General features: G+C 44.3%; 1 protein-coding gene across 11 annotated transcripts in view; it reads left to right on the top strand.

Annotated features, from left to right (window-relative positions):
* The window catches only part of LOC147603246 (uncharacterized), a 104513-nt gene that overhangs the window by 13761 nt on the left and 76028 nt on the right, over positions 1-14724 (top strand). For all 11 annotated transcript variants that reach the window (XM_086796745.1, XM_086796739.1, XM_086796741.1 and 8 more), the window contains 2 exons: positions 9804-10068; positions 10210-10265. In XM_086796745.1, coding sequence (XP_086652871.1) covers positions 9804-10068; positions 10210-10265 — 321 coding nt within the window. The remainder of the gene's footprint in view (positions 1-9803; positions 10069-10209; positions 10266-14724) is intronic.

The raw sequence follows: 14724 nt of genomic DNA, 5'->3' as shown, positions 1-14724 counted from the left end.
GTGCATTTTTTCACTCACCCGAAGGTACTGAGGCTGACAGTACATCTGTTTATGGGACTTCTATGATATATGTGTACTAGTCACATGGAGATTTTTGTGGATATGTATGGTTCACAGTGGTATACAACTTGGACTATTACTATGCCATTGGTTTGCAGTGAATATTGATACATGTATATGGCTTAGAGAGATTGGGACGCTGATCTTGCCATATTGTATATTTCACTTTGGATATTTTGATGCATCACCAGAATGCAATCGAGGACACTTGCCATTTTTCAAGAGGGGGGTATGTCATGGCCCTGTGAAAATGGAACAGTACAAGTGTGGGCATGGTGGTTGCAGAGTCAGAATATTTTATGATTCACATGGGGGGTGCCCGGACAGAGTTTAAGATGTGTGGACATCCCTAGGTGTGAAGGGGGGAACTAGAAACATTAAACTTTAATGTTTATTAAAGTTTGCCCCTAGGCCTTAGTGGCCCTAGGGACTTACTATAATAATAAGTTTGGGGCCCTAGGGATTATTTTGGGGAAGAGGGCCACTTTTGGAGTGTTTCACTCTAGCGTGGAAAAGCAGAAGGAAACTGAGGCGGCTGCTGTATCTATGCTGTAGCTGCTGTTTTCTGCAAGCTGTGAGCTGAAACAGGCCGTACAGAAGTCGTACAACCCTGTACGACTGCAGGTGCTGCTGAGGACAGAGAAGCGCAGGGCTGTGGGACTGATACAGGCGCCTGCAACTGCTGAATACAGGCTGTACAGTGCTGTACGATTGCAAGTACAGCTCTGTACTTTCTGCAGGTACACTGAGGCACAATGTGTTATTTGGAGACACAGATCTGTGTGCATAGATCCTCTGTGCTGAGAAGGATTTGTGGGCCGTCAGATTGGATATACAGGTGTAAACTCTTGGCTGATCTTTGTGTTGTACTCAGCCATTCATATTATTATAATTGAATAAAGAAATACCGCAAGGGGCGCCAAGCTTTGGGGCCAACAGGTGTCGCTGTGTTTTCAGATTTGGGCACTCTAGCTCCAATCTGTGTTCTTTTCACATCTAGACTACAAGTGGACGGGTGACTGCTAGTCTACCGCACTCTGGTTTCTATCAGAGGCCGGTTTCAATGACCCATGGCATAGGCAAGTGCCAAGTGCCAAAGACTTGGCCCAACACATGTCACAAGGCAAGCAAAAACGGTCAGAAAATGGCGTAGAAAACGGTCGTAAACGGGCAGCTCCAACGGTCATAAACGGGCATATCGTACCGTACGATATCGTTCGTATGGTATCGTACCGTACGAACCTGTTCGTATTGGTACGAGAAACAATTATGGAGAAAAGTCACTAATATCACAAAGAGCAGAGGCCAGGCTTTCAGAGGCCTGTGAGAAATCATGAGATCTCCAAATATCAAGCACGTACGATATCGTTCGTATGGTATCGTACCGTACGAACCTGTTCGTACTGGTACGAGAAACAACTATGGATAAAAGTCAATAATATCACAAAGAGCAAAGGCCAGGCTTTCAGAGGCCTGTGAGAAATCATGAGATCTCCAAATATCAAGCATACGACGCGATAGCTCTGCATCTGAAAACAAATGATCAGGGATGTGTACATGGGGTGTTGATCCATGGCAATTCGGATCTCTAATCTATAAAACCATTGGGCAATGATCTGATTTAGAGGTGCCTGTAGCAATAAAAGTATGTCCACCTCTGTCAAGCACCCAATCATCCACATAAAATCTGTCTAACCGTGCATAAATACATCCTGCATCTCTTCTCCTGTTAGACCATGAATAAAGAAGAGTGGATGGTCTCCTCAAAATGTCATCCTCATGCCAACAATCTCTGCCATGAATGGAGAGTATAAACCTCTCCCAAGACGCTCTTTCAAGAGGATGCACCAAGCCCTCGTGTCCACCTCTTTTATCCATTGGCATCTCAACCATGTTAAAATCTCCACCAATAATCCAATGGTTGGCAAGAAGCATTAGTGTAGTGAGAGATTTCCAAAAGGCAATCTTCTCACCTCTATGGTTAGGAGCATAGAGGTTGAGAATACCAATGCGTGTAGTTCCCTGCATAAGAAGGATCCACTGTGCTCTCGTAGGCAAAATGACACCATGTCCAATAATGCAAGGCAAGATCAAAGCTGAAACAGAGATACAGACACCACCCTTGGTACCAACAGTTGGTGACCAAAAGGTGTGTCCCAAGAGAAGCTTGCCTGATCTCCCACATGGGCTAGCATCCAGTTTATGCTCTTGCAAGAGCAATACATCCATAGGTCCACCTGTGACTGCACAATGAAGTTGGGTTTCTACAATTTGTTTTCGCCGACGTGGAAAAAAACCCCCAAGACCTTGAATGTTCCAAGAGACAATCCTCGTAAGGACTCAAAGTAGGAACGACCAGATCTCGTGGTCGACGAAGGACCCCCTTTAGAGGCGGAAGTACGTCTCGCATAGGTAAGGGAGGGAAAATTTGACGATGTAAACCTTACCTCTCTCTCCCACTCCGGGGAAAAGCCAGGGCTAGTCCTTAGAACTGGAGAGGTACCATGACAACGCGAATGCGCAACATCATCCTCAAGGGAACAATCATCCTGTAACTGTAATGCAGCATCCTCTTGTGAAGGATCTAGATCATGTGCCTGCGAAGCCTCATCCTCCAAAGAAGTCTCAACATCCTGTGAGACAAGAGCTGCATAGGGGTTAGGGTGCTCCACAAGGGGTGTGGGTGAAGGGGCAGGTACGGGGGTCCGAGGGTGCCTGCCATCCCTAACCACAACCCAACGTTGTGTTGTCTGCAGTGGCAAAGGAGCAACTGGAGTCTCGGCAACTGCTCTGATGGGCAGGACCACCCCGCCTCCTAGCATGGCCCCTCGATCTAGGACAATCTCTAGCAATGTGGCCCTGTCGATGACAAATCCGACATTGGTCGGGTCTACCTGCAATCTCCATCCTCTGGCGGGAATAAGATCCGTCAGGTCTCTGAAGCATAACATGATCATCAGTAATCGATGGATCAGGAACAAGCACAAGGACCCGGGGTACACCATCAAGAGTGGTGGTAACGGCCGCGGAAGCTGAGGCGGGAGAGCTCAAAAGGATTGGTACTTCTAGAACCTGGCCAAAGGATGCCCCTATGGAAGCTAAAAGCTTTCAATAGGACCGAGGAAGAGCAAGGAACCGTAGTGAGACCGGGGTAAGGCGCTGATCCTCCGCCACTGGATCAAAGCCCACCTGGTACTGAAAGAAGAAAATCTTCCTAGGACCAAGAGGGAAGGGGTTGCCAGCCAAAACCTGAGAAGTAGCTTCTGAAGAATGAAAGTCCACCTCGAAGAAGCCTCGACCAAGCAAACGAGTATCCTGGAAGTGCACAATTAGGTCCGAAGGGAGAGCTGCTAGAAGCCATTCACGGGCCTGCAAACTAGAGGGGTGGGAACCATAAACTCTCGCAACAAGGGTGGTTTGGACCTCAAGGTCAATGTCGTGCTGAAGAGAGGTGACCTCGTCTTGTGAAAAATTGATGATTCTCTCAGTGGGGGTGAGGAAAGATTTGTTGCGACAGAAGAAGCCATAAAACCAATCAAAAAAAGTGGGCGGCCGACTTGAATCCAAATAAAATTGCTGCTGAAAAAGAGGCGAGTGCAGAAGAAGGGGGGCAGAGGCAGGAGAAGGAGCAGGAGCAGAAGGGAGCAGCTGGGGCAGCAAAGGCAGTGGGTCAGGCAGGGGCAGCAGAGGGGCGGGCGGGGCAGCAGATGGGCAGGCTAGGATTGAAGAGGTGCAGGCGAGGGCTGCAGAAGGGCAGGCGGGGGTTGTAGAAGGGCAAGCGAGGGCAGCAAAGGGGTAGGCGGGGGGTTGTAGATGGAGGGCACTAGAGGGGCAAGCGGAGGCAGCAGTGGGCAGGTAGGGGTAGCAGAGGGGCAGGCGGGGGTAGGACAAAGCAGCGCAAGCTGACCAGTCTACGCACCTCCTCTCTATTGGGTTTTTACAATTTGTTTCTGCCGACGTGGAAAAAAACGACCAAGACCTTGAATGTTCCAAGAGACAATCCTCACAAGGACGCAGAGTAGGAACGACCAGATCTTGTGGTCGACGAAGGACCCCCTTTAGAGACGGAAGTATTTCTCGCATAGGTAAGGGAGGGAGAATTTGACGATGTAAACCTTACCTCTCTCTCCCACTCCGGGGATCTCTCTCCCACTCCGGGGAAAAACTAGAGCTAGTCCTCAAAATTGGAGAGGTACCATGACAATGCGAATGCGCAACATCATCCTCAAGGGTACAATCATCCTATAACTGCAGTGCAGCATCCTCCTATGGGGCCTGGGAATGAGAGGGGTGGGAACCATAAACTCTCGCAACATATTTTTACCATATTATTCTCAACATTATCCATACATTATCCATTTATGCAAGTCATGTAGCAGTCGGCCAGCTTTCAGACAGCCGACCAGCACATGAGAAGCATATAAATAGCTCAGCATTGCAATCATCATCTCATCTCATAATCATTGGAGTCAAGTGTTTTTCTTCAGCACAAGGAGCATCAACGCATGAACATTGAGCCCTACATCAAAACGCAGCATCAACAGCATTCAGCCAGTAGAAGCACTTCAGTACCTTGCGTTTTCAGCATACATACAGTTTTCTATGCTGAAAATGAATGAATGAATGCGTTTTACCTTCACCAATAGGGATGTGGCAAAACGATGATAGGTATGGAATCTGGATGCTTCCAGACAGCCTAGAACAGTCCCAATCAGCCCCTTCTCTCAGCCTTAGATTTGTAGCCTTCCTACATTCCATTGGAAGAGTACATAGGCTTGAGATCGGTCATCATTGGTGCCTCTACAATCGTGTATAGTTCAGCCCGACTCTTGGTCTTTCAAAGGTCTTGCGTTTGGCTTATCTACAGTCCAAAGTCGGTCCTTCATTCATTCTCTTCAAAGATAATAATGCATATACTCCTAGCAATAGGAGGGGGACCCTTCAGTGTAATTTGGGACCCAATAAGGTGTACAGTTCTCTCTCATTGTTGTCCATATAGGAAACTTTTGCCTATATGGACAAAGGTATGGATAGCTGATGAACTCACCCCGCTACAACTCATTGTTGTCCATATAGGAGACTTTTGCCTATATGGACAAAGGTATGGATAGCTGATGAACTCACCCCGCTACAACTCAAGAACAAATCGGCAGAGCTGAATAAAGTTAAAGAAGCAAGAAAGAATGGCAAATGGGCAATATACAGAGGAGGACAAGCAATCATTAAAGAATTCCGTACCCCATCCCCCTCAAGAGCAAATCCATCCATGGATGAAATATAGCTATTTTTATTTTGAACCTCAATTTCGAACTAGATGCAATAGAACCCATTGTAATTTAAACTCTTAAGAGTCTTAAGAGTTCATTTTGAGTTATTTTTTTTTCAATTTTATGCCTCTTTGGCATTGATACCCAGAGTGGAATGTAAATGGATGTACCTGATCTGTCCCATAGGTCGGATTCGGCCTCCCGTGGACGTTAATATAACTTTCTTTCTTTCTTTCTTTCTCTCACACACACACACACTTTTTTTTTTGGTAATATCAAGTGCAATATATTTATATGCTCATAAATTTACATGATGGGAGGTCTCCGAAATGGAGAGTATCCCAAAGATCAGAAACATAAAAAGAAAAGCTCTATGCAAGAAGCATCCATATCACCCTCATGGCAAGCATCATATAAGGATTGCTGCAATGAGGCTCGGAAAGATTCATATGACTTGTGAATCTGTCGACCCAAGTATGCCAAATTATGCTCACTCCAGATTGTCCAAAGAGCCCAATATCTCACCCAAGAGAGAAATAGTGAGTATTGAGACAAAGACCTCATAAATCTGCCAAAGAGCCAGAAATGTTTCCCAAATCTGTGACTCGGGAAACGGAGCCGAAGATAATCTGAAATTCTCTTGAGGAGGATCCTAGAACACGGGCAGTGCCAAAGCAAATGAAGAACAGTCTCTGAAGGAGCCTGACATCTTAAACATGTGGATGGTGCAATGTGACGTTTAGCAAGTGTGACCCCCACTGACAATGTGCCTGTCATACATCTCCAAAGAAAAAGTCTTTGTTTCAATGGCATTTTACACTTCCACAACATCCCGAGATTCTTCCGCCACCATGAGAGGGGCTTCCTTATATGCCACAGAGAATTAGCATGTTGCTGAATCCATGGAGCAGGCTGAAGAAGCCTGTAAGCTTTGATGGAGGTTAAGGCGGGAAGAGGAACAGTGAATGCATGTAGCAGAGGGTTGTAATTGCCAATCTGTAAGCCTGTCTGTGTCCGCCACAGGAGGAACAGGTAGAAAAGGATGTAATAAATCAGCAATTTTCTTCCATATAGACCTATGATGCATTCCCAATGCATAGGAAGCAGTGGCTTGAGGAAAAGATAAGACATAGCCCTGATCATCTACCACATCATGTATGTATCTAATTCCCAATTTCATGAGATTGTATGCCCGAAAAGGTTCCTGTAAAGCGAGTGGAATGTCAAAGATGGCACTCCAATGAATACTTTCTTTCCTCATTGAGTTTGTCCCTGAGCAATTATCAGGAGCCCATTTGACCTTAGAAAGTACTTGTTTCCAGTCAAGTATTAGAGCAGTAGAGAAAGGACAGCCAGGTATCTTCCCTACAAATCTCCCAATGACAACCTCCCAATGATCAGTAATCCAATGACCATAAGCACAAGTCCTCATGTTGACACACATGGATGCTAGCATACAAGTCCATGGCTGTTGTTGGCGGAAAAAAGTATGCAGCATAGTCGCCTTCCTTGCAAGTACATGATATCTTATATTGAGGACATTAAGTCCACCATGCATCCTAGGAGAGCACACCATTTCCATCTTCATCAGTCTCAATGCTTTCACAGCAGTTTTTGTCCTCCATAACATCTCCATAACTTGAGACATAAAGGCTAAAATATCCCTGGAGGACCAATGCAGGAAAGACAAATAGAACTGGACACAGGACATTACCATGAACTGTACTATTCTGAGCCTGACATGAAGAGGCCAAGTAGAAATCTTCCAGTATTTCAGTTTATGTTGAAGTCTTTGGAAGATCCATTTTAGCTGCTGCTTCCTGGTGATATGCCATCCTATTGGATATCCCAAATGCCTGACTACATCTTTGGAATGCACCACCTGACCCGGCCAAAGAATAGAATGCCAGTCACATTGTTTCAGGGGAAGTAATTTAGATTTGCCAAAATTGACATGCAATCCCGTTGCCAAGCCATATAGTGGTCATAAGCATTTGAACTTCCCGGGAAGAATTCTGTGGCATAAAGAAGGAATCATCAGCATATGCTTGTGCCAAAAAAGATCCAGCCCCAGGGATTTTAAGACCAGTCATCTGTCCTGTGTTTGTAAGATGATCAAGATACAGTAAAAGGGGATGGGTCGCAATGGCATAGAAGAGAGCACTAAGAGGACAGCCCTGTCTAACTGATCGACCCAATGTCCATGACCGAGAAAGATGACCCCCAAGAATGCACTGAGAAGTAGAGCCAGAATAAAGCCAGTAAACTGCATTTGCCATCTTGGGACCAAAGCCCAACTTGGTCATGATTTGAGAGATAAAATCCCATTGAACAGTGTCAAATGCCTTAGCAATATCCAGCTGCAATATAAGCACATCTTGATGCGAATACTTAGCATATTCAATTGCAGTCAAGGCATTGGATATATTGTCATGGATTTGTCTTCGCGGCACAAACCCATATTGATGAGGATGAAGTCCCGCATCCAGTATCTTGTGAAGCCTATGCACAATCATTTTGGTAATGAGTTTGTAAACTACAGGCATCAAAGTAATAGGCCTCCAATCTGACATATGGTCACACAGATGTTTTTTGGGCACAAGTTTGACTATGCCATGCTTCCAAGAGTGCGGCAATTGATTTTCTGGCCAGGCAACATTGATCATTTGCAAGAGGACTTCTTTCAAATCATCCCAAAAAGAAATATAAAATTCCACCGTAAGGCCATCCCAGCCCGGGGACTTATATTTGCTGAGGTGGAACAATGCATTATCAAGTTCTGTGTCAGTAAAAGGTCTCTCCAAGGTAAGAGCATCATCCATTTCCACTATTCCAGAAACATATTGGAGAAATTCAGTCCTAGCCTCAGTCATTTGATTTGATGGGGAACTAGGAGCGGAGAATAATTTCTGGAAATAATTCTGGCATTCATCTTGGAGATCAGAGAAAGAGTGCATCCAAGAGCCACTCTCTCTCTCTCTCTCTCTCTCACACACACACACACACACACACACACACACACACACACCTCTCTTAAAGTTTGAAGTGATAAAAGTGGATTGCTAAAGAATCGTGAAACTCAGGATAAAGAAGGCGGTGTGAGATTGTGTGTGACAAGATCCTTCATCACACATAATTTTGCTGCATGGTACATGTGTACCGTACCCTCATGTCAACCTCTTCGATATACTGGCTGCCCGACCATATTAAAGTCTCTCCCATTGATCCAATGACATGAGGTCATTTTGTGAGGAGCTTCCAGAGTGAGATACCCTCTGCCCTATGGTTAGGGGCATAGGTGTACCTATTACACCCACACCACCACCACCACCACCACCACCACCACCACCACCACCACCGTGTTGTCATGCAAAATGATAATCCACTGTGCTCTAGCAGGCATGATGTGGCCAATAATGCAAGGCAAAATGGATTGAGAAACTAAAATGCTTGGTCCACCCTGAGAGTCTTCAGCAATGGGAGCGCTTTACCTGAAAACGAGCCGAATTGATAACTGACTATTTGGCCTAATTTCGGAAGCTTCTATTCAAGCTCTTGAGGACTGTCTGTGGGGGTCAGAGTAGATTTATCGTTTTGTGATGGTGTGAAACCATCCTTGCACGTCGGCCCAATGATCTCGGGGACATTATTTGTTTTGTTATGACCCTTCAGACACGGATACATGCTATTTGCTGCTCCTTCATTCAAAATGCATGAACTGGAGACCATGGAATCGACCACGAATAACTGCACCCAATGAGGTTTATATAAGTGGAAAGAAACATTCCTGAAAAGCTTGGATTGAATGAAATGAACCCAGCAGATTTGAGGAGCATGACGCCTTTATTAGATTGTTGAGGGCTCTGCAACTCCCTGCAGAGGTCATCCTGGCTATGTGGATCATTATCATTCACAGTCTTCAGGGCCATTGGGAGCATATTCAGGACAGCCTCCATGCCATGCAAGAGAGGAACTATGCTTTTCCTTGCACTTGGTGCCCAGATCCCTTCTTGTCTAGTGGTGAGGGCGGCATCTTTTGGCATGATCAGCCTCCAGGAATCAATATGCTCCCCTTCTCCCACCATCTTCAGTCATTAGCATTATATGAGGGTTGTAATCTGGGTTTTAGAGATTTTTTTTCACTTTAGTAATAGGAGCTTGTTCTCTGTAGAAAAAGTGCCAAATGCATTTAGAGCAAAAGTTGATAAGCTTTACAGAGTATAGGACACATTGTTTCGGTCAGTCAATCAAGCATGATTTCCCCATTTTTGTGTGTGGTTTTCCAAGCAGGCTTTATTTCCAAGCAGGCTTTGATGACCTTTTGTAGTATTGAGTTTCATGAACGTTTCAAAAGAAAGAATGATTTGTGGCATATTTGAATCTTAAGAGTTGTTTTGGATTTCTTGTGAAGGATGAGAAGTGGGACACAATGTGCCATATTTGAATCTTAACAGTTGTTTTGGATTTCTTGTGAAGGATGAGAGGTGGGACACAATCGAAGATGTTTTATCCTTACTGCCAGATGAGTCAAGAAAATCTAGGAACGAGATTAATTTTCGTGAGAACATGTCTTCTGCTGCCACAGTTTCCTCTCAAAACCTGGATGAAGAGAACTCTGAATTTGGAGGATATCGTCCGTCTTGCCTTTCAATGTCTGAATCAAATCATGCAAGACAAGGAATGAATCTGACCAGTTTTTTCTCATCATCTGAGAGCTTGGATTCAACAATGAAAAAATCGGGTGGGAATGTTTTGACCTACTTACAACCATGTGATGATTCTACCTATTTGTTTGTGTCACATTTCTTGTGGTCTTTTTTTTGGCACTCTCCAAGATATAACATCAATGCAGATGCTCATTTTATTTTGAGTTTATTTGCAGAGAACTCTGAGAAGCAACCTCTTCTATGCATTTCATTGGAAGGTTCAATAAAGCAGGTATGAATATAAGGCTGATTTCTTTATGATGCTAGGGACTAATAACCGAGCAACATGTCTGGAAAAGAGAAAGGGGCTACTTGAGCTAAAGTTTGATTGTAAATATCACTTGTTTATCAATAAATAGCACCATTTATCCATGGAATCAGTTACAAACTGTGTTGTAGACTCTGTGAAGTAGCAAATCTTGAATGCAAGCAGTAGATCTCCAAGTGCTGTAGAAAGACTCTCCCCATTGTGCATGCAAAGAGGGCAGTCATCCTCAGCTCAGATCTCTGGGCCTCTCTGTAGTTCCAAATGGAATGTTGAATTGTTTTAAAGAATTGAGAGATTTCTGGGCCAACTTCAGTTAACATGTGGGGCAACTTGGGGACAGGATTGCGTTGTTTGCTCTTTTATAAGGAGAGGACCATACTATGTTACTCAAGGAGCAGTTGTGACGGCAATTTGATCTGTATGCTATTCTTGGAGCAATCCATACTTTGTCCTACTTCTCCTTTCTGGGCAACTCACCTGGTAGTAGACTAAGCTCTAGAGGTTATTAAAGCTTGGCAGATTTGGAGGGCCAGATGCACAGTAGGCTATTGAGGCACTTTGAATTATTCTGTACATACTCTTTCCTCCATAAGGTCTCATACAGCCCACACCCTCTCCTCTATTTGAAACCTTATCCAAGACGGGTCAAGTTCAGTTTCCACACCGGACCACCATTGACTAGCTTCAAAAGGCTGGTCACGATTGTCAAGAATGCAACATGTTCATTATTCCTGGACACACTTAGCATCCAAACTTCATGTAAAAAGATCTACTCATTGCGGCCATCTTTGCTTCAATGGCAATGCCATAACAAGGTGTCAACCATAGAAGAAGGCGACCTTGCAGGAGATGAAAGTTGCTTAAGGCATGGCCACTATGAGGGAGTGGTCTGCCAGGTTGTGCATTGGTTAGTTGTGACAATCGTATATGAATCCTTGGTGTCTCAAATGGCCTACCCTGCATGATCTTCTCAATAGACCATGAGGGTCGTTACTTTATTTCCAAATATGCCATAGAGACCCTTACAACACATCCATGTGATCCACTTCCACAGTTGCAGCAAGCATGCGGGCCCCTTCCCTCTGGTGGCAGCTTCAGTTTCTAGATGTGAGAGAAGAAGCATTTACCTACATTGCATTGGGACCCAGGAGTGGAACCTAAGTGATCCTGCGGTACCCTCCAATACCCCTTTTTGGCCCACATAGCGCGCCTCCGCCGGCACTAAATCCAGATTCATCAATGGGATCACATTCCTCACACTCATCAGTGGCAGAGAAGATGGCCACTCATAGAGGTAAATCAATGAAGCTCAACCATCTCCTAGGGATGATGGTGATGCCAGATGGTGAAGGTGATACCCCATCTGGTAAGGATGTGGTGCAGTCTATGGAGTAGCCTTTTTTTAACAAGAAAGAGACTTCTATTCAGTAAGGAAAAAACAATACAAAATCATGGCTACAAGCTGGAAATCCTCATCACCGTGTGTAAGGTAATTGCAGCCAGTCAAGGGTGCAGTGATTCCAAGAGAGTCTAGTGGGAGTCGAAGAGAAGAAGATCCCATGATCACACTCCCTCACGAAGAGAACACGCTTTGCTTGCGCTTACCTAGGTCCCTGTTTATGGGCCCAAGTGGCCATAAAGGTATGAATATATCTCCCCACAATGGTACAAATGCACTGATTGTGGTAATCTGGGTGCCCTTGATCGCCTCGGTGCATCTGGCCCTCAGGCAGTGATGCTGGCAATAATCTCCGAGGTGGTATTACATCTCCCCTTGGAGGGTGTGGAATGTGACCGAGACTATCCTGAAGAGTGCAGCTCTGGGCCATCCGTCCATGGATCATGATGGCAGAGGGTCCTTGCCCTCAAAGAAAACGTGTGGTCCAGAGTGAGTGAGCTGGGCAATCGAGCCCCAAGTGATGTTGATAGTACCTCTTCCCAGTCTGCCTAAAAGCTGAGCTATCGAGCTCCATACCCTTTGGGCAACTCTGAAACCCCATAGACAATGCTGTACAGTCTCAAAAGATATCGAACATCTGGCAAATTGGATTTGCAACAAAGATAGCTCTCCACTGGTTAACTGGGAGATCAAAGTGTAGCAATAACCAGAAGAAATGGGATATCTGGCTCCTCCTGTAAGAGTGCCAAAGCCAATGAGAGAGAGAGAGAGAGAGAGAGAGAGAGAGAGAGCTTAGAAGTAGTAAGTAGCTTAAATTCAACAACCATAGCAGCAACGACCAAATTGAGCTCTCCAAAACAGGTAACAAGGAAAAGAGTGACGCTCACCCCCAAACACCCCCTTTCTGTTTCCCCACCCCCATCAACTTCAACTCATGCTGAAGGGCACGAAACTTCTCATTTGTGCACATCTAAACAACTTCTTAACATCATTAGTCTATGATTTTGACCAAGTGCACAGTGATGAATACACCTCATTCCCTAAGGAAGAGGACTTGCACGTTCTTCACGATTTCTTTATCACAAAAAAACCACAACCACCTTTTGATGATGGGGATAGAGATAAAAGAGAAGAAGAAGAAGATAACACCTACCCAATGTTTAGCCCATTTCATCTTCTTTATCTAAAATTTATGATAATAAGACCAAGAATGATACTAACGCATCACTAATTGAGAGTGACTTTCCTTCTTCTTCCTTTTATTTCCCAACTAACACTTTCAACCCCGAGGAACCCCTGGAAGGCCAGCCAGAGACTAGGCCCCCATTCAATAAAACAAGATCCTGACGTGGTAGGTTCCACCTTCGACCCTATCCTCAATCTCCCAGCTCCAAAATATGAGCAAATCAACATGAGCGGCAATCCTTTACTTAAGTCTCATCTTATGTGCCAAGCCCTCTTGGAGATCACTCACAGAGCATCTCCATGGCACCTTCGTGCTGACCCATTATTTATACCAATAAACGAAGGTTTACTACCAAAAAATTCCACGAAAGGCGTGCTTGTGATTCCCACTTCCTCTACAACTTCCCTCACTTCAAACATAGCCTCTTCGACACTCTCAACCAGCAAAGGTAGGTCATGCTCACTATAGTAAATACATGGTAGGCGATTCCCTAATTCTACAATAGTGGCCATTGTGCGGTTCTTCACATTGTGATCATCCTTCTTATTGACATTCAGAACGATCATGTCCACAACTACAACTAGGAGGGGATGTGCTACGACCTCAACAAAGAGCCTTCTGACAGCAGCATCATGTACTACTATTATCGGCTACGATGTTTGCCCTCGTACATGCATACCACTTTTGAAGATATGATTGATACCAACTTCTAGAGGTCACTCTATTTTTTTCACCAAACCCTTCGTGCCCTCTAGACAAGGAAGAGCCACTACAAAGAGTATCCAAAGCAACAGGCCCTGTAGCAGTAGATTCTAAGGGCGGAATCTCCATTACGTGGGGGGGATGTTAACCCCATTTTGAGGTTGGCTTATCATCTCTCCGTTACATATAAGAGATGTATCACAATAAGTATCATGAAACATCACTATAAACATTGTAATTATGAGAATGGATGGCAATACAATAAAACTATATATCTTATAATCTTTTAGTTCATCTTTCATTTAGTTTTGGGTGCCCAAGTGTGAATAAGGGCCAGTTGTATAAATAACAACATCCTCATAAGGCAAGGCATGATCCCCCTTTGTGCCAATTATTCTAGTCTTATCTCCTTGCTCTCTTGTGTCTATGGTATGAGAGAGCACAAAGCAATCCGAATTCTCCAACACAAAGCAGCCCAAGTTTTCCATGAAAATTTTCTATTGTTCATCCCTGCAGTGCATAGAGCTTGAACATGTAGGGAGGTTTTGTTAGATCATTGTATATTTTGCAAAACCTACAAACCAACCAAGGGAATGGGCAAGGGCAAGGGAAAAGTGGCATCATAAAGTCCTTTAGACACCAACTTCACCATCCTTCTACATTTGTTTGCTTGAGCAATCTATTAGATAGCCACAAATTATTTCCTCATTAAAATTCCTCAATTTTTATCTTGCTTTGTTTTTTTCTTTAAACATCAAAACTACACTCATTTTCTCCACTTACAACTCATTCATTTTTTTCCATCATTAAAACTCACCATCATCATCATCATTATTTCCACCACTACCACACTTCCCATAGAGTTCACACTCTCTTCACTTCATCATTTTCTCAAAAAGTAACTTATATTGCCTTGTCAACACTGCTACTTTCATTCATTCCCTACACTTCATTCTTATTCCCTTATCATTTCTACCTTTTCTTCCTCCTCACATGCACACACATTTGCACATATGCATACATACATCGTATATACATACATGTATGTTTGTATGCTTGTATGTATTTATGTTTGTATGTGTACTTGTGCATATGCTCTTGTGCATGCATATGCTCTTGTGCATGCAGCACACTGA

The sequence above is a fragment of the Cibotium barometz genome, chromosome 64 (genome assembly GCF_041138505.1).
Source record: "Cibotium barometz isolate CiBa-2024 chromosome 64, ASM4113850v1, whole genome shotgun sequence".
Lineage (NCBI taxonomy): Eukaryota > Viridiplantae > Streptophyta > Polypodiopsida > Cyatheales > Cibotiaceae > Cibotium > Cibotium barometz.
Note: the sequence above shows the minus strand (reverse complement) of the source record. Positions and strands in the feature narration are given on the sequence as shown.